General features: G+C 56.8%; 1 protein-coding gene across 1 annotated transcript; it reads left to right on the forward strand.

Moving 5' to 3' along the window:
* The first annotated feature begins 49 nt into the window (after positions 1 to 49).
* Positions 50 to 15,415, forward strand: TCF25 (transcription factor 25). The gene is made up of 18 exons (XM_014308553.2): positions 50 to 58; positions 574 to 756; positions 2,133 to 2,207; positions 3,674 to 3,795; positions 4,418 to 4,483; positions 5,601 to 5,683; positions 6,105 to 6,235; positions 8,969 to 9,068; positions 9,382 to 9,475; positions 10,280 to 10,372; positions 10,849 to 10,954; positions 11,237 to 11,396; positions 12,568 to 12,655; positions 13,219 to 13,377; positions 13,953 to 14,043; positions 14,233 to 14,312; positions 14,961 to 15,033; positions 15,172 to 15,415. Exons 1-18 carry the CDS (start codon positions 50 to 52, stop codon positions 15,331 to 15,333), a joined length of 1,875 nt encoding a protein of 624 aa, XP_014164028.1. The 3' UTR covers positions 15,334 to 15,415.
* The last annotated feature ends 1,686 nt before the right edge of the window (positions 15,416 to 17,101 follow it).

The following is a 17,101-nucleotide window of genomic DNA, read 5'->3' on the forward strand; positions in this document are numbered from 1 at the left end:
GGGGGGGGGGCTGAGGGGGGGGGGGGCAGGGGTGGCAGTGTGTATGGCAATGATTGGAGTCAGTGGTTGGGGTGGCAGTGGTGGGTCTGGGTGGTGAGTGGGAAGGGTGGGGGGCAGCAACTGGGGCTGAACTGGGAGAAAGGCCTGGGGGGTCTGGGTTTGTATGCTGTCAGAGCTGGAGTGGTGAAAATGTTTCTAGGAGCATCCCTGCCACCTTCGCAGCACTGCAGGACCCCAGTGCTGGGCCCTGCTGGGTCCTTGGGGTGACAGGGCCTAGTCCTGCTCCCCAGACACCTCCTCCAGCCCCAGCCATTCCCTGTCCCTCCCCGAGGCCTGGCTGTGTGAGCATGGGCAAGGCTGGGTTTGGGAGCTCTCCCAAGGGCAGAGCAGAGTCCGTGATGTGAGGGGACAGACACACCATGGGGGTCCTGTGCTCCCCTCCACGTGCGTGGGACTGTCCGGGCAGCCCCTGGGTGACACGAGGGGTGTCCAAACCTCCCTCTGTGTGCAGGAGGAGTGTTGGAGCAGATCCCTGGGGAATGCTGTCCCTGCAGCCTGTCCCTGTGTTTGCAGATCCCAGCTGAGGAGTCGGAGGATGAGGCGGCGGCCGGAGAGGAGCGGCTGAGCGAGCAGGACCCGGCAGGAGGGAGCCCCGAGGGCAGCAGGGACAGGAGCCAGCAGGGGGCTGTGACTCCTTCAGAGACACACGGTGATGGACAGAGAGAGGGGCAGGAGGCTGAGCAGCCAGACAGAACGGTAACTGCTGCCAGGGACGTGCACCTCAGCCTGGGAACTCACACTCGGGGAGGGTGGGCACGGTGGTGCTGGGGGCTGGGTTTGTGTAAGGATCCAGAGGGGTTCTCCAGCTGCAGAGAGAGAGGAGGCACCCCAGGGAGGTTGTGCTGTGTTCACATTGTGCTGTGTCCACGTGAGCACTGAGGTCAGGCCAGGGAGGAGTGGTCTCAAGGAGGCATTTGTTTTGGAACAGGGAATGTGAGGACTTCAATAGTGTCAGCTGAATGCTGAACCTCTTCTTGCCCGTAGTGATTTGTTGTCATTGGATGTCAAGATTCCTCCTGTGGTCTGTATCAGCCCAGAAGTGCCTCCTTGCAGGATTCTGTAAGGAAAGGGGCATTTAATTGACAATTTCCCATGGCAAGGCCTGCCCAGATCTCACCAGAGAAGAGGGTTGGGGGAGCAAAGGGGGTTGGCCCCTGGTCTCACTTGTTTGCTGTGCATTTGGGGTTTGTGTCCCTGGTTTGGGTGGCAGGGGAGCAAAGTCCTCTCTCTGTGTGCATTCCAGCCGTGCCAGTGGCCTCTGCCAGCCCAGGGGCTGTGGGTGCTCTGGGCAGTGTGTCCCTGTGTGAGCAGTGGCTCCAGGGGTCCTGGCCTGGGGAGTTGGCTGTGCCAGCACTGCAGGACACGCCTGTGGCTGCTCCCAGAGCTCCAGGCAGGACATGGGAGTCCTGGGCAGGCAGCTGCTGCTCCTGGGTGGAGCCAGGACAAGGCTGGGAGCAGCCTGGTCTAGTGGAAGGTGTCCCTGCTTCCTCAGGGAATAGGAACTGGGTAAACTTTGAGGTCACTTCCACCCCAAACCATTCCATGATGCTGTGATCCCTTGCTGAGTTACCTGCTAGACCCTGGAAATGTGCTTGCCAGCTGTGCCAGGCAGGTTAGGGAATGCCCCCAGCATCCTGAGCTGGAGCAGCTGAATCTGTGGGGAGAGGAACTCTGGCACTGGGACCTTTGTCAGGTGTTGGTTTCTGTGGAAATGGGACTGAAATTGGGAACTGTCCTGCACCCTGGAAAAGCAGAAATGCAGCTTATCCTGGGCACTGAGAGAGGCTGAAGCATTTCCTCCACACCTGGCACAGCTAAACTTGTTTCTCTTCTGATTTTGTAGCCTCAGACATTGATGTGAAAGTCAGCTGAGGTTTAACCCTTTGTGAATCATTGGTGCTTTCCTCCATTTTCTCCATGTGTCTTGATTTCCACCCACTAACAAACACCAATGGGTGAATTTTGGTTTAATTTAAGGACCCTCAGTGTGCTGATCCCTGTGGGAAATGCTCTTCTTCCCATGGAGCTGGCACCCTTGGGAATGCTGACAGCTCTTGCCTTTGTCTTTGCAGCTGGCAACGAGTAACAAGCCACGGAAGAAAAAAAAGAAAAGGAAAACCAAGAAAAATGCAGCAGGAGAGACTGTGGTATGTCTGTGTGTGTGTTCTGAGTCAGGGACCAGGCTGGTTCCTCCAGTGGGGCTGGCAAAGTGGGAATTCTGAGGGGACTGTAGGAGAGAGTCAAGGCAAAAAAAGCAGTTTCAAAATTTAAAGTTAAAGAAGCCTCTTTAGGATTGTGGAATCCTGGAATGGTTTAGATTGGAAAGGACCTTAAAGCTCATCTCATTCCATCCCCCTCCATGGGTAGGGAAACCAGTACTGGGGACCCCAGAGCTGGAAGTAGCAGATGGACTAAAATAATTATCTCCCTAATTCAGTAGGAGTGAGGTTCAGGTGGGAGCTGCTTTTCTGGTGAGGTTTGAGTCTGAACTGTCCACAGAATCCTCAAGGTTGGAAAAGAACTCCCAGATGGTGGAGTCCAACCTCCCTGTTCCCTCCAGGGAGAGTCTTTGGTCACCATCCTGAGCCACTGGATTCTGGAGTGAAGGGCTAAGCCATGACAGCAGGGATGCTGATTCCTCCTCCCTGGGAATGCCACTCAGAAGTGAGTTTCTGAGGTGGAGAACCCTCTTGGAGAGCCTGTTTCCTTTCCCAGTCCAGGAATACTGAGCAGCAGGGGGACGTGTGCCAGCTGGAGGCTGGGGGGACACCCAGGCCCAGGCAGTGAGGGATAATACAGCCTCTGTTCCAGCACTTCCATGCAGAGCACATTATCCCTTTCCTGTGTACACTCCACGCACAGGGGCTAAATTTAGCTTGAAAAGGCAGCCTGGCAGTGCTGCTTGGGTGTCCTGAATGGAATTCTGTGTTCCACCCAGGGACATCATGAGGAGGATGGGCAACAGGCACGTAAGAAATGTGTCAGTTGTTGTTTGTTGGGGGAAAATGGAGGGAAATCAGGGTTCAAGTGTTATATAACGTTGGATGTGAGCAGCTGGATGGATTCCTGGGGTGGTTGGAAAATGGGGAATGGGAGACTTGGATTAAAGTCATGTGAGTGTTTGAGACCTTGTCATGAGGCTCACAGCAATACCTTGGTGTTTCCATGGACAGTAGGGGGTGCAGGCTGGTTATTTAAATAATTTAAATGTCTTTGGACAAGGGCCTGGAGTGTCAGGACAAGGGAAAATGTCTTCCCACTATCAGAGGGCAGGGTTATATGGGATATTGGGAGGAAATTCTTCCCTGTGAGGAGAGTGGTGATGCCCTGGCACAGGTGCTCAGAGCAGCTGGGGCTGCCCCTGGATCCCTGGCAGTGCCCAAGGCCAGGCTGGACAGGGCTTGGAGCAGCCTGGGACAGTGGAAGGTGTCCCTGCCCATGGGACATGGATCATGATGAGCTTTAAGGTCCCTTCCAACCTAAACCATTCTGGGTTCTCTGAGGAGCCGCAGCCCCTCACCCAGGGAGGCAGCTGGGTGTCATCTGTGCTGGGTGACCTGCCGGCTGCTGTGGCTCAGCCTGTGACAAAGGCCTTGGCTTTGCCTTTCTGAAGGAAGACAACGACCTGGAGGACATCGAGAGCCTTCTGGAGAGGATCGAGGACCCCCGGCTGGCCCCGCAGAGCCAGGGCGGGGTCAGCACCGACAGCCGGCCCCTGCTCTACGTGGAGCACAGGTACTGCTGCCTCCCACCCGGCTCTGGTTGGTCTGAGGGACATCTGCTCCCTGAGGAACGGAGCTGGGACCTTCCCAGTGTGACCAGGCCAAGAGCTCCACACCGTGATTGAAAGAGTTGGGATGGTTGTGCACATCCCTGCTCCTGTCTGCTCCTGTGGGAGCTGAGTTTGGTTCTGATGGGGATTCTCTGCTGCCAGGCCTGCTTGCAGTGGTGGCAGGACCAGGTTAGTCTCCAGAGGGACCTTCCAGCCTCAGAACCTCTGCAGAGGTGCCAGTAGCCCTGGTGTGTGAAGCTTGCCATGGGATTCACTTGTGCTCCCGAGCCCTGGCTGTTCCCAGGAACATCCCAGCCAAGGCTCCAGCTGCCCTGGAGAGGGCAGCAGCAGAATTCCCCAGCTCAGGAGCAGGGCAGGAAGGAAGCCTGTCCATGGAACAGGGCTTTCCCTTCCAGTGCTGGCAGTTTCAGTCTCCTTTCTCCACACTGTGTCTGATCAGTGAGGAGTGTGGGACAGTTTGGGGGTTTTCCAGAGACACTTTGGGGTGCTGAGTGTTGATGGAGAGACTTGAGTGTGGCACTGTTTAACTGATGGAGCTTTTCTTTCTTCTTTCCACCTTCTCAGAAACTTGAATCCAGAGAATGAGTTGAAGAGATACTTTGGAGCTCGTGCTGTGCTCGGGGACCAGAGGTTAGTCCAGAATTTGGTACTAAATCCTTTCCAAATCCGAGGAGGTGTGTCTATCCTGCCCTTGGCAGGGTTCATGGAGTCCCCAGTGCCACACCTGGGCAGGTAATCCCAGGCTCAGCATGTGTTACTCATTTAGTAGTTGGTTATTGGGGCAGGGAGATATTTTCTGTGGTATGTACAAGGTGGGGAAAGACTTCTCCAGGCTTTTACTGGCATTTGTTTTTTCTTTTGCTCCTCTCCCCTCTCATTTATTTCCAAACCACCTTTCAAAGTCCTTTCACTCAAGTTCACAGAGTGCAGGCACATAGATTTTGTGTGTTTGTCCCTTGTTGCAATTCCAGAGCCTCTGGGCAGAAAGTGAACCCTGAATGCTTTCAGCATCTCATGCCCCTTGTATCCAGGGGCCCAGGGAGCCTGTTGCCCCATGGGTGTGATGTCTCTGCATTTATCCACTGCACTGTGCTCACTGTCATCCACAAAATCCCCACTTCCATGAGCTGCTTGGCAAACCAAGAATGGTCTGAGCTGAAGGAGGGACAGAGTCTGTGGAGGAGCATTTGGTGCTGGAGGAGGAAACTACAGTTCCTTGGGATTGTCCTGTGCAGGGCCAGGAGATGGGTTTAATAATCTGTGTGGATCTTTCCACCTCAGGATAGTCTGTGATCCCTTTCTGAGGAGGTGTGGCTCCCTCGGAGTAGCCTTGATCCTGAATTGCTCCTGAGCCAATAAATTGTGCATTTTCGAGTACAGCTTAAACTAATCCAGTGGACATTTGAAGGCCCTGCTGGGGAGAGAGATGAGTCAGAGGGATGTGGGGCTCTCCTCATTGGACCTGGGAAGCTGCACAGAGGCAGCTGAGGGTTTGGCAAGGATAAAAACAGGGAGAGAAGCTCTGGAAGTGGAGCTGCTGGAGGCACTGGTTGGCCTAGATGGTGCACATAAGGCAAAGCCTGAGCACAGGTGTGTTGTGTCTTGGGGGCAAACACAGAGCTCTGGGCACAGCTCTGTGTAGCTCTCTGTGGGGAAGAAATAGGACCTCATTTTCCCCTTTAACATGGTTTCATCCTCCTCCTGCTGTCAGTGCAGAGGAGCTGTGAGCTGTGTGTTCCCTCCCCAGGCCGAGGCAGAGGCAGCGGCAGTACGTCCGCAGCATGTGGCTCACAGCTCCCAAGAACACCTGGCCACGCTACAGCAAGACAGGTGAGGCCTTTGGGGCTCCCTCCTGCCCTCTTTGGGGCTGCCCATGTGACATGGGTGCTGCTCAGGGCATGGAATCTAAGAGGGACCTGCTCCTCAGCTGGTGGAAATACACCTGCTTCAACAGAGAGCTCTGTGGAGTTGGACCTTATGATTTGGGTTTGTTTTCTCCTCTTTTGGAGGTAGCAGGGCATGGGTGCTTCCATCTTAGCAGCAGAATTGCTGGGTAATCAGAAGTATCCCTGAGGAGAATGAGCAGCCTGGGCTTTTTGGTTGGGTTTGAGACTTGGGCTCATGGGGTGGGGGGGGAAAGAGGGAAATTCTCTGGGAGTTTCCAAAACCACATGTGTCTGTAGACCCAGTGATGCTGTGAGAGAGCAGAGGAGGTTCTCTGGGGTACCCAGGTCTCCCCTGCACCCTGCAGGTATCACCATGCAGCTGCTGGACACGCGGAGGGGGGTGCAGCACTTCACCTTTGAGCACCACCGTGAGTACCAGCAGGTGCAGTTCAAGTTCCTGGACGCTGTGGAGTCCATGGACCCCAACAACATCGTGGTACGTTGGCTTGGTCCTGCTGTTCCCTCCTGTGCTCCTGCAGCCCCTTTCCCTGGGGAGCTGGGCTGGTGCATTCCAGTGGAATCGTTTGGGTTGGAAAGGCTCTAAGCCAACTGTTCCCCCAGCACTGCCGAGGCCACCCCAGCCCCTGTCCCCAGGTGTCACATCTACACAGCTTTTAAACCAATCCAAGGATGGGGAATTCACCCCTGCTCTGGGGCCAGGGCTGGACAACACTTCTGGGGAAGGAATTGTTCCAGATATTCAACCTGAATCTCCTCTGCCACAGCTTGAAGCTGTTTCTTCTTGTCCCTGTTCCCCTGTTCAGCAAAACCTGACCCCCCTGGCTGTCCCCTCCTGTCAGGGAGCTGTGCAGAGCCACAAGGTTCCCCCTGAGCCTCCTTTTCTCCAGGCTGAGTGCCCCCAGCTCCCTCTGCTGTTTCTGCTGCTCCAGTCCCTTTTCCAGCTCCATTGCCCTTCCCTGGACATGTTCCAGCCCCCTGATGTTTGTGTTGGGGTGAGGGGCCCAGAACTGACCCCAGAGCTGGAAGTGCCCCAGCAGTACCAGCACAGGGGATGGGCACTGTCCTGGTGCTGTGGCCACACCTGGCTGACACAGGCCAGGTGCCCACCTGGGATCCTGTCCATCCACTGTCTCCTGCACCCCCAGGTCCTTTTCCAGCCACTTTTCCCCCAGCCTGTTTCATCCATGGGGTTGGTGTGACCCACAAGCAGGACCCAGCATGTCGCCATGTTGTCCTTCGTCCCTCTGGCCTCATCCCCTTGATCCATCCTGTCCAGATCCCTCTGCAGAGCCTTGGATTATTTATTTCCAGGCTTGTTTGGGCTGTTAGGACTTGTTTGGCCAGTAGAGCCCTGTGTCCCTCTGTGTGGGGTGAGGCAGCACTGGGTGTGAGCTGGGCTGTCACCTGGTTAACCAGTGACCTCCTTGGTGCAGAGGAGGGCTGGTGGCTGAGCCTTGGTGGCTGTGCCAAGCACGTGCCAGGTCACCTTCTGAGAGAGGAGCCCACAGGAACTGTCCCTTTGGCTGCAAGGGGGGGAACAAAGCCCCCTTGTCTCAGGTCTTAGCTGGGAAAGGAGGAATATTGTATAAACCCATCGTGAACTGGCAATCCAAACTAACAGCTGTTCTATTTATAAACTCCTGCAAGGATGAAAAATCTGTCTTTTCTTGGTATTTCAGCAAAACAGGCTTTTGTGTGGGGAGTCCTTCATGCGTGTCCGAGCTCATTAAGCTGTATGGTAACATTTATAGTTTGGAGTGATAAGCAACAGCAAAATTGCTCTGCACCCAACTAAACCATAACTGAGAGATGTTTCTCTGAAAGGTCTGGCCACATGAGCTGGGATATGTGCCCTGGAGATGTTCTTCAAAGAGCCCATTGTCTGCTAAATAAAGTTTACTTCCTTCTGCTTTCCCACCCTCGGCTCAGGGCCGTGGGGCTCTCTCCAGGTCAGCAGTTCTGCCTGGATTGAGGGATTTGGATTAAGTGAGCCAAAGTAATTCCTGTGCAGCAGTGAGTGTCCCAAGGACAGCTCAAGCTCAGTCCCCCACACAGAACAGGCTTTCCATGGTGTTTTAATCTGGAAGCTCTGACCCTCTCAGGGGATTGGGCTGAATTTGAGGACATTTGTACAGCCTGAAGTCTTCCTCTTTTCTGCAAAGGGTAAGATCTAACAGAGGTTTGGCAATTCCAGACAGTTTTTTCCATGGTCACCACTGTCCTGGCATAGCTGGAGCTCAGCTCTGCCTTGTTGCTGTGGTTGCAGCACATAAAGCATCACTTTTGGGGAGCCTCTTGTTCAGTGAGTGTTTTTTCTGCACTTGCTGGTAGGTTCAAAGGTCACCCTTGGTGACCTTTTCTTGGCTTTTTCCCATCACAGAGCTCCATGTCCCCCCAAAAAGTGAACTGGAAAGGAGCTTAAGAGTTTTACCCCTTATGGAAGAGGTTAAGCATCAGGCAAGTGGCTCCAGGCTGGGCTGGGCCAGCCTGGAACATCCAGTCTTTGTGTTGTTGGTGGTCCCACAGGTCCCCACCCTGCAGATGGAAACTTTTGGAGCTTTGGAAGCTTTATGTTTTCAGTTTTAGGAGAAAAAAAACTCCCCAAACTAAACTGTGAGAAGATTTGTAGCTTCAGTATTTTTTACTGAGCTGAGGTTTTAGGTACTTGAGAAAAGCCTATTTGTAATATAATTAGTGAAGTGAGAAACTTCTCTTCTGAAGCCTGGAAGTAAATATTTATTTATTATTGTTATCCATTACTACTGCTGATTCCTGGATTTGTAATAGATGTGTCCAAATGTCCTCTCAATTTCCAGAGAATGTAAAACTTGATCAAATGCTCAGAACTGTTGAGGGATAGATAAAAACCCCAAACCTGTGACAGTGCCTGCATCTCATTCTGTCCTTTCCAAGGAAATGGAGGAGCTGGGAGACATCTGGAGGAGGACAGTGAAGATGAGCAAAGGCCTGGCATGGGCTCTGCTGGAAAAGCTGGGAGGGAGCTGCCCAAGGGAGGCTCCCATCCTGAACGTGGTGGGGACAGAGCTCCCTGTGCCCTTCCAGCTCAGGGATGGATCTGGCAGGGTGGGATTAAGGGAGCTCTTGGCATTGTGTGTCACACAGCTGGCTGCTGGCAGGTACCTGGGTCAGTGACCGAATTCCTGAGCCCCTGGCAGTGACCCAGAGTGTTTGCCATGCTCTTGTGCAGCTGCTGCTCCAGATGAACCCCTACCACGTGGACTCCCTGCTGCAGCTCAGCGACGTGTGCCGCATGCAGGAGGACCAGGAGATGGCCCGGGATCTCATAGGTAAGCGTGAGGTGAGGAGCAGATGTGCTGCTGTGAAATCCTTCCCTGGCAGGGGCACTGGAGGGCAGGAGCTTGGCTTTTCCTGGACCAACCTCAATCCCAGAATGGTTCCTTTTCCCACCCAGAGTGTGATCTAATGTGGAAGTGCTCACTGCCCTGGTACCTGTTGCCACCGCATTGTGTGAAGGGACTGTGCCTGGCTGGGCTGGGAACGAGCTGGTTTCCTCTCTTTGGGGCTAAAGGGAGTGCTGGGCAGTGCTGTGCTGGGCTGGTGTCCCTGTCCTGTGCCTGACACTGCCCTTGCTGTCCCCAGAGCGGGCACTGTACAGCCTGGAGTGCGCCTTCCACCCCGTGTTCAGCCTCACCAGCGGGAGCTGCAGGCTGGACTACCGGCGCCCAGAGAACAGGTGAGCAGGGCTGGGCACCAGGGGGGCTCAGCTGGAGCCCCTTTGGCCACAGCCAGCCAGATTCACACTGCTGCTCACCCAGGGAGACCCCTGACTGTCCCTTCCTGCTGGGGGCTCCTGGGATGGTGCTGGAGCACAGGCAGCTCGTGCATGGAAGCTTCTGCACAAAGCATCCCTTTTCCCAAGGGATACCTTCCTGCAGTAGGAACTGTCCCTCCCTGTCATATCCTCCTCATGCCATTAGTACCCCTCAGCCCAAAATGGTCACAAAAATCCTTGCTGTGTGTTTCCAGCCATCACTCCCAGCACTCACACTCCTCCCAGCCTGGATCTTTATGTAACTCCAGCTCTGCAGCTGCTGGGAAAGGTGACTTTATTCTGGGAATTTTCCAGTCAGCTGACCCAAGCCATCTCTCCCAAACTGCTGTACCTGGAGGGTGCTCACATTTCAGTCCCTCTGGCTGACATACTTTGTGCCATCAGTGACCTGTATCACCAGTTCAGGTGTTGGGCCTCCCCACTCTGTGTCACTGTCCCCCCATCCCTGGGACAAGGCGAGATGTGGACTTGGGGGATTTACTTGTCCTGGTCCCAGTCTCCAGAGCGGGTTGTGAGTTTTCTGTCCCTGTTCTTGCACAAAAAGATAACAAAAACAAGAGATGGGGGGTCTGTGGCACCCCGTGCCACACCACAATGTGATGCTTGGGGGTGTGGAGCTCTTGATGACTGTGTCCCTTATTTTGAGTGGCACAAAATACTTCTTTCCACATCTGGCCTCTCAGTCCTGCTGCTGTTCTCATGCAGGGCTTTCTTCCTGGCTCTCTTCAAGCACCTGATGTTCCTGGAGAAGAGGGGCTGTCCCCGCACTGCCCTGGAGTTCTGCAAGCTCATCCTGAGGTAGGTGCCTCCACCGAGGGTGGAGTGTCTGGGTTTGGGGGGGACAGTCACCCCAGACAGGTTCTGCTGCTCCTGGGCTTGGTATGGGCTCATCATCCCCCTTAAAGCTGCGTGGATCTGTGCTGGGGATGTGCTGGTGCCCATGGAGAGGTGATGGGTGAGGAGGGGCCCTGGGTGGCTTGTGACTGCCAAACTGTGGCTGAGCTTGGAGGCTCAGCAGAGCAAAGTGTGGTGGTGGCTTCAGCCCACTCAGTTTGTGGCCACTGATCCTCCTCCTGGGTGGTGGCAGGGGACTGTCCCCTCTGTAGGGACACAGAGCACCACTCTGTCATCCTGCTGGCCGTGCAGGATGTGTTCCTGTTCTCTCCATTTGCTGAGTCACTGGATGTCACTGGGAGAGGCTGTTTGACTCGGAAATCGGGGCAGCTCTCTCAGCTGTTGTGACACTGAGCTTATTCTCTCCCCCTGCTCCCAAGCCTTGATCCTGAGGATGACCCTCTCTGTGTGCTGCTGATGATCGACTTCCTGTCCCTGCGGGCCAGGGAATACTCCTTCCTGACCCGCCTCTTCCAGGAGTGGGAGGTGAGTGGCCAGCAGGTGAGGGCATGGCTGCCTGGGCTGCTCCCCACCAGGTGAGCCCTTTGGAGGGGGTCTCACAGCCCAGCTGCCAGCCCAGCGCCATTGGAATGATCCATAAAGGCTGTGCTGCTGGTTGCTGTAATCCTTGAGTCCTGCAAATAGTTGTGAGAGCTCAGAATTGCTCACTCAGCTGTGGGGGCACGGAGCCAGCGGCTGGGAGCTCACTTAACCCCAGCAGGCTGCACAGCATCACTTCTCGGTACCTCTGTGTCCCTGATCCTGCAGAGTCACCGGAATCTGTCCCAGCTGCCCAATTTTGCCTTCTCGGTGCCACTGGCCTATTTCCTCCTGAGCCAGCAGGAAGAGCGCCCGGAGCTGGAGCGGAGCCAGGCCCGGGAGCGAGCAGCCCAGCTCATCCAGCTCGCGCTCATCATGTTCCCAAGCGGTGAGTCTGTCCCCTCTGGTGAGGCCATCCTCAGCGAGGGCTTTGTCACTGTCCTCCTGGGACAGCCGGGGCTGCATTCCCGGCAGGCAGGGCTGCATTCCCAGCAGGCAAGGGCCTGTGGGGAGGGAGCCCTGAGTCAGAGCGGAAGCGGTCGGGCAGAACAGCAGTGCCTGTGCCCAGTGTGCTGGGGAGAGTGCAGCTCTGGGCTCCTCACCCCAGCACAGACACCGAGGGGCTGGAGCCTGTCTGGGGAAGGGAACAGAGCTGCAGAAGGGGCTGGAGCATCAGGAGCAGCTGAGACAGCTGGGGGGCTCAGCCTGGAGAAAAGGAGGCTCAGGGGTTCCTTCTGGCCCTGCACAACTCCCTGACAGGAGGGGGCAGCCAGGGAGTCAGGCTCTGCTCCCAGGGAACAGGGACAGGACAAGAGGAAACAGCCTCAAAGTTTGGTATTTGGAGCAATTCCTTCCCCAGAAGTGTTGTCCAGCCCTGGCACAGCTGCCCAGGGCACTGGTGGAGTCCCCAGTCCTGGAGGGACTGTGGACATGGCGCCCGAGGACATGGGTTAGGGGTGGCCTTGGCAGTGCTGTGGGAGTGGTTGGGATCAATGATCTTAGAGGCTCTTCCAGCCTTTCAGTTCTGTGGTTCCATGATTCTGCCCACCCTCCCCAGAGCAGCCAATGCTCCTCCAGCAGCAGTGGTCAGGGGTGAGCAGGCTGGGGGAGGGTGAGAGCTGGAATGTTGGAGCAGGGAGATGTCTCACCTCCTCGGGGCTGCCCAGAGCAAGGACAAGCCAGTCTCCTTGGCTCTCCCTCCGAGGCACAGCTCTGTTTTGGATGTGCTCTCCCCATGGGTGCCCATCACTCTCCCTTTCATCCTGTGGGTGCTGCTGTCCATGAAAGGAGCACACAGCCCTCAGGCCCAGGGGAGGGTGTGTGCAGCAGGAAGAACCAGCTCTCCAACAGAGATTCAGTTTGTGGGGGCTGGAAACATCTTTTAGGCTGCTCGTTGGGGTGACTGAAATAATGCCCTTGTGAGCACAGGGACCAGCAGTGTCCTCACCCCCTCCTTGTGTCCTTGTTAGTGCCCCAGGGGGTTCTGGCCCTGAGGAGTGGAGGGTGACCCCACCCCACACTGCCCCTTATCAGACAAGTTCTCTGCCTTTGTCTTGCAGTTCTGATGCCGCTGTTGGATCACTGCAGTGTGCAGCCCGATGCCAGGGTCGCCTCCCACCCCTTCTTTGGGCTGAATGCCCAGATCTGGTAAGGCCTGGAGATGCTCTCAGCAAAGGGAAGCGATCGATTTTGCCAGCGGCGGGGATCTTGCATGCTCAGACAGCTAATGCAGAGCTTGTTTGGGTTCCCTGAGCAGGCTCATTTGGTAATGCCTCATTTGATAGTCCTTTTGATAATGGATTTCCATAATGGCCTCTGGATGGGGCTGACAGACCCACCTCAGCTCAAGGTGGACGGGTCAGGAGTTCAGCCCAGAGCCTGTTGGTGTGTGCAGGCAGGGAGGGTGACACATGTGTCCTCCCAGGGCAGGCTGTCTCCAACCAGTCTGCCTTCCCTGGACACGTGGTCTTCCTCAGCGTGCGAAGGCTCTCCCTCAGGCCAGGGCAGTGTTTCCTCATTTCATGGCTCTGCTTAGCCTAAAAATAGATGGAGGCAGAAGTTCTGGTGGAGGTGGATGGCAGTATCCAGGCAGGAGCCTGCGAGTCCTCTCGTGTTCGCACGCCGAAGGCCAGCACAGAGCTGAGCCCTGGCCATGCCGTGAGGAGCAGGAGGAGGAGGAGGGTGCCGTGAGTAACAGCCCTCTCCCACAGCCAGTCGCCCGCCCTGAACCAGCTGACATCCCTGTACGTGGGCAGGACACACGCCCTGTGGAAGGACCCGGCTGTCATGGCCTGGCTGGAGCCCCACGCCCACGAGGTGCTGCGCATGGTGGACGCCCGGGACGTGCTGGTGCAGGAGGCCGAGCACAAGTGAGCACAGAGGGTGCAGGGCAGGGTTCCTGTGCCAGGGACAGAGTGGGACAGAGGGTCTGTCCTGGGCAGCAGCAGTTCCAATGTCTGGGACAGGGCTCAGAGCCCCACAGCTGCTGGTCTGATGCCAAGGTCACAGCATGGAGCCAGGAAGGCAGTGGCTCTTCTGTGCTTTTCACAAATGGGAATGTAGAGCTGAACCTGCTGCATATCCTGCACTGCCTTCCCCAGGCTTGGCTGTCACCTGTACCCTGGAAACATCCTGGAGAGGGTGGAGGGATGGCCTGGAAGGGCAGGGATAGCCACATAGGGCAGGTGAGAGCTTAGGAACAGTGCTGAGAAACAGGAGAGGGCTGTCAGGTGTCCTAAACCAAGGTCAATCTGCTCATTCCTGAGCTCTCTGCTCTTTCTCCAGAGCTCAGCAGCTCCCACCCCCTTTGGCTTGCTCTAAGCCAGCTCCATCCAATATGGCCTTGTGCCCCAGAGCCAGGGAAGCTGCTGACACTGTGCCTGGAGCAGCAGAAATGGGAATGTGCCTGCTCAGGGCTCACTGCTCTGTCCCCTCCCCGTCTCAGGAGGAAGATCCGGTACCAGAGCGCTCCCAGGAACATCTACCGGCACATCATCCTCTCGGAGATGAAGGAGGCCAGGGCAGCCCTGCCTCTGGTGAGGGGCCTGATGGGCCACAGGGGCTGTGGTGGCACTTGTGTCCCTGCTGAGCCCGTCCTTACCCCTGTCACTCATGGCTTCTGTGGGCACCCATGTTTGCTGCTGCTGGATGCACAGCCTTCATTCCTTCCTTTCTTCTTCATTCCTTCCTTTCTCCTTCATCCCTCCTTTCTCCTCTCCCTGCAGGAGGTGACCTCCCAGCCAGTGATGGGGTTTGACCCCCTCCCTCCTCTGGATTCCATTGTTTCCTACACCCGCCCAGAAAGGTACCACCTCCTGCTCTGGCACAGCCAGCCGTGTTCTCTGCATGCCCTCCGCCCCAGGCCAGGCTGGGCACTCGGGGCTGGCATTTCCTCCATGGCAGAGGAAGAGCTGTGGTGCTCCAGGCAGGCAGAGCTACAGGCTGGACTGGTCCTGCTGCTTCCCATGGTGGTCACCACTGGACATTCCCAGCCATAGGGCAAAAGACAGGGAAAACCCAGGCCGTGGCTGACTGGGAGGGTTTGGGGTAAATGGAAATTTAAATACAGCCAGTCCTGGTGTTGGGGTGATGCCATGTGTGTGTTCCACACCAATCCACTCGGGGCAGAGCTGGTAGGATCATGGAATCCTGGAATGGTTTGGGTTCAAAAGACCTTAAAGCTCATCTCATTCTACCCCCTGCTATGGACAGGGACACTTTCCAGTAGACCAGGCTGCTCCAAGCCCCTTCCAACCTGGCCTTGGTTGTGCTCTTAGTGACTGGTTTGCTCAGAGTTGCCTGAATTCAGAGTCCCATTGGAACTCCCCAGTTCCCTCCCTCAGGGCTGGTTCCAGCAGCACCATGGTTCTGGTTCTCCCAGCAGCTCCCACATCCCAGTGGGGAGTCACAAACTGAGCTGTACCTTCACCATGGTGCCACTTGTGTTTTCCAGGACGAGCCATCCCTCCAACGAAAGCACTTTATCCCTCTTCTTCCGCTCGCTGTTGCCAAATTTTAACTTGCAGGTGAGTGCAGGCTGGGATTTGGGTGCACCGTTCCCCTGTGGTGTTCCTGCTCCAGGAGCCACTGCTGGCAGCAGCCTGCTGCTGGTTTGGCCCTGGTGCTGTCCCTGTCCCTGGCTGCACCGTGCTGCTCTCTTGCAGGGGGACATGCGGCACGACGGGGACGACGAGGCCGGGGCGGCGCAGGACCTCAACCAGGGGGTGAACCGGCTGATGGCGGCCATGCGGGACATGCTGGCCAACATCCAGTTCCAGGAGCCCCCCCGCGAGGACAATCCCGAGGGCGATGGTGACTGGGATTGAGCCGGGGCGTGCCTCCCTCCCCAGAGCCTCTCTGTCACCCCCCATTTGTGTCGCACTCCAATAAAGTCACACAAACGGACTGGCTGTGGGAATGGGCTCTCCTGAGGAGGGGGCTGCATCCGTGGCGTGGTCTCCATCCAGGGAGGGGGGCTGAAGCCACAGCCACGGGCCTTGTCCAGGGCCTCTCTCTCAACGGGGGACAAGGGCTGTCTGAGCATGTCCGAGCTAATCAACAGCAGCTGTCCCTTGTCCCCATGGCAGCTTAGTCCCCTTCTGGCCTCCTCTACACACAATTTCCATCCTATTCCCCTCCCTGTTCTCCTGGCTCTTGTCCTTAATTCCCAGAGGGCTTTTACTGCCCTCTTCTTCAGCTCCTTTGTGCTTCCCGTAGCCTGGAGCTTCCTTCCCTCCACAAAATACGCTGCACCCCCACTACACTGAACCTTCCAAAGGTCTGAGAGTCCCCCGTGCCACTAGAATTGTGCAAGGAGCAGCTTTTTCAGCCTTTTGTTTATGTTTGGAGAAGAAATCTTGCCCCCTTCTTTGTTTGTCTCTCCTTTATTCCCTCACCTTCACCTAGAGCAAGGAGCAAGGCAAGCCACAGTAAAACCTTAGCTCATCCTTGTTCCCGTAAAGCTTTTTTCCCTTTTTTGCTGAGTAATGGTGAATACATGGAATAAATCCCTGTTCCTGCTGTATTGCCTCCCTGGGGGATGTAGCTGGGCTGGGTGTGCAGCCCCTGAGCCTGGAGCCAGCCCGCCCCGGCTCCATTCCCCACTGGTACATCCAAATCCCATGGCATCCCATCCCCGTAATTTGGCACTGGGGCAGCCTGGGCCCCCCTGCCCGGTGTGTGCAGCTGTGCCCTTTCCATCCCTGCCACAGGGAAGGGCTTCCCAGCGGAAGTGGGCACCCGTGGGAGCGGCCTGCCCGCGGAGCTGTGAATGGCTCTTTGGCAGCCCGCGGCTCCAGGCATCAACACGGACCCAAGGCACATGATGGTCAGCTGGGCCCTGTCCCCGCAGCCTCCCCGTGGTGCCGCGCTCGCTGTGTCCCATTTAACCGTGCCCTGGACGATCCCTGTCGCGTCCCGTGCCCGCCCCGCTGTACAACATCTCCCCTGGGGCCATGGGAATGGGACCCTCCCAGTCCCAGTGCCTGGGACAGCCTGGATCGGGCCTTGCAGAGGGTCCTACAGGGGTCCCCGAGGGGCATGGATAGCACAGGGGGTGTGGGTGACCCCCACAGCAGGTGGGACTCCCAAGACACGAGTGCCATGCGGCACAGTGACCCCCACAGGACACACAGGCCTCGGGGCATGGGGGACCCCTCAAGATATGCAGACCCCCAGGGTTCAGGGGTCCCCCCAGCAGACAGAGGACCTCAGGACACATGGGGACCCTAAGGTGCACAATCCCCCAGGGCACAGAGGAGCCCTATGGCAGCACCCCCAAGGTGCGTGACCGCAGGGGCGCATGGATCACCACAGGGCATTTGTGACCCCTGGGCACACGGTGATCCCGAGCAATGGGGGTCCCCAGGGCCATCCTGGGGGTGTCTCAGCCCTGGCCTCGGCAGCGGCCCCCCTCACTGCCAGGGTGCCTCCCTCACGCAGGTGCCCACCCTCCTCGGAGGAGGAGCTGCGGAGCCGCTTTAAAGTGGGGCAGAGAAAGGGCCCTTTCTTCCCCAGCACCCTGGGCCGGCGGGCGTGGGACGCCGGGCAGCGCTGGCACAGAGAGCCGCACCCGAGGGTCCCGGCGGGCACGCG

The sequence above is a fragment of the Geospiza fortis genome, unplaced genomic scaffold (genome assembly GCF_000277835.1).
Source record: "Geospiza fortis unplaced genomic scaffold, GeoFor_1.0 scaffold102, whole genome shotgun sequence".
Classification (NCBI taxonomy): domain Eukaryota; kingdom Metazoa; phylum Chordata; class Aves; order Passeriformes; family Thraupidae; genus Geospiza; species Geospiza fortis.

Excerpts from the sequence above, each read along its gene's own strand:
- TCF25 (XM_014308553.2), top strand. Across the intron at positions 5,684-6,104 it reads GCCACGCTACAGCAAGACAG|GTATCACCATGCAGCTGCTG; the intron begins GTGAGGCCTTTG and ends TGCACCCTGCAG. Across the intron at positions 12,656-13,218 it reads GGGCTGAATGCCCAGATCTG|CCAGTCGCCCGCCCTGAACC; the intron begins GTAAGGCCTGGA and ends CCTCTCCCACAG.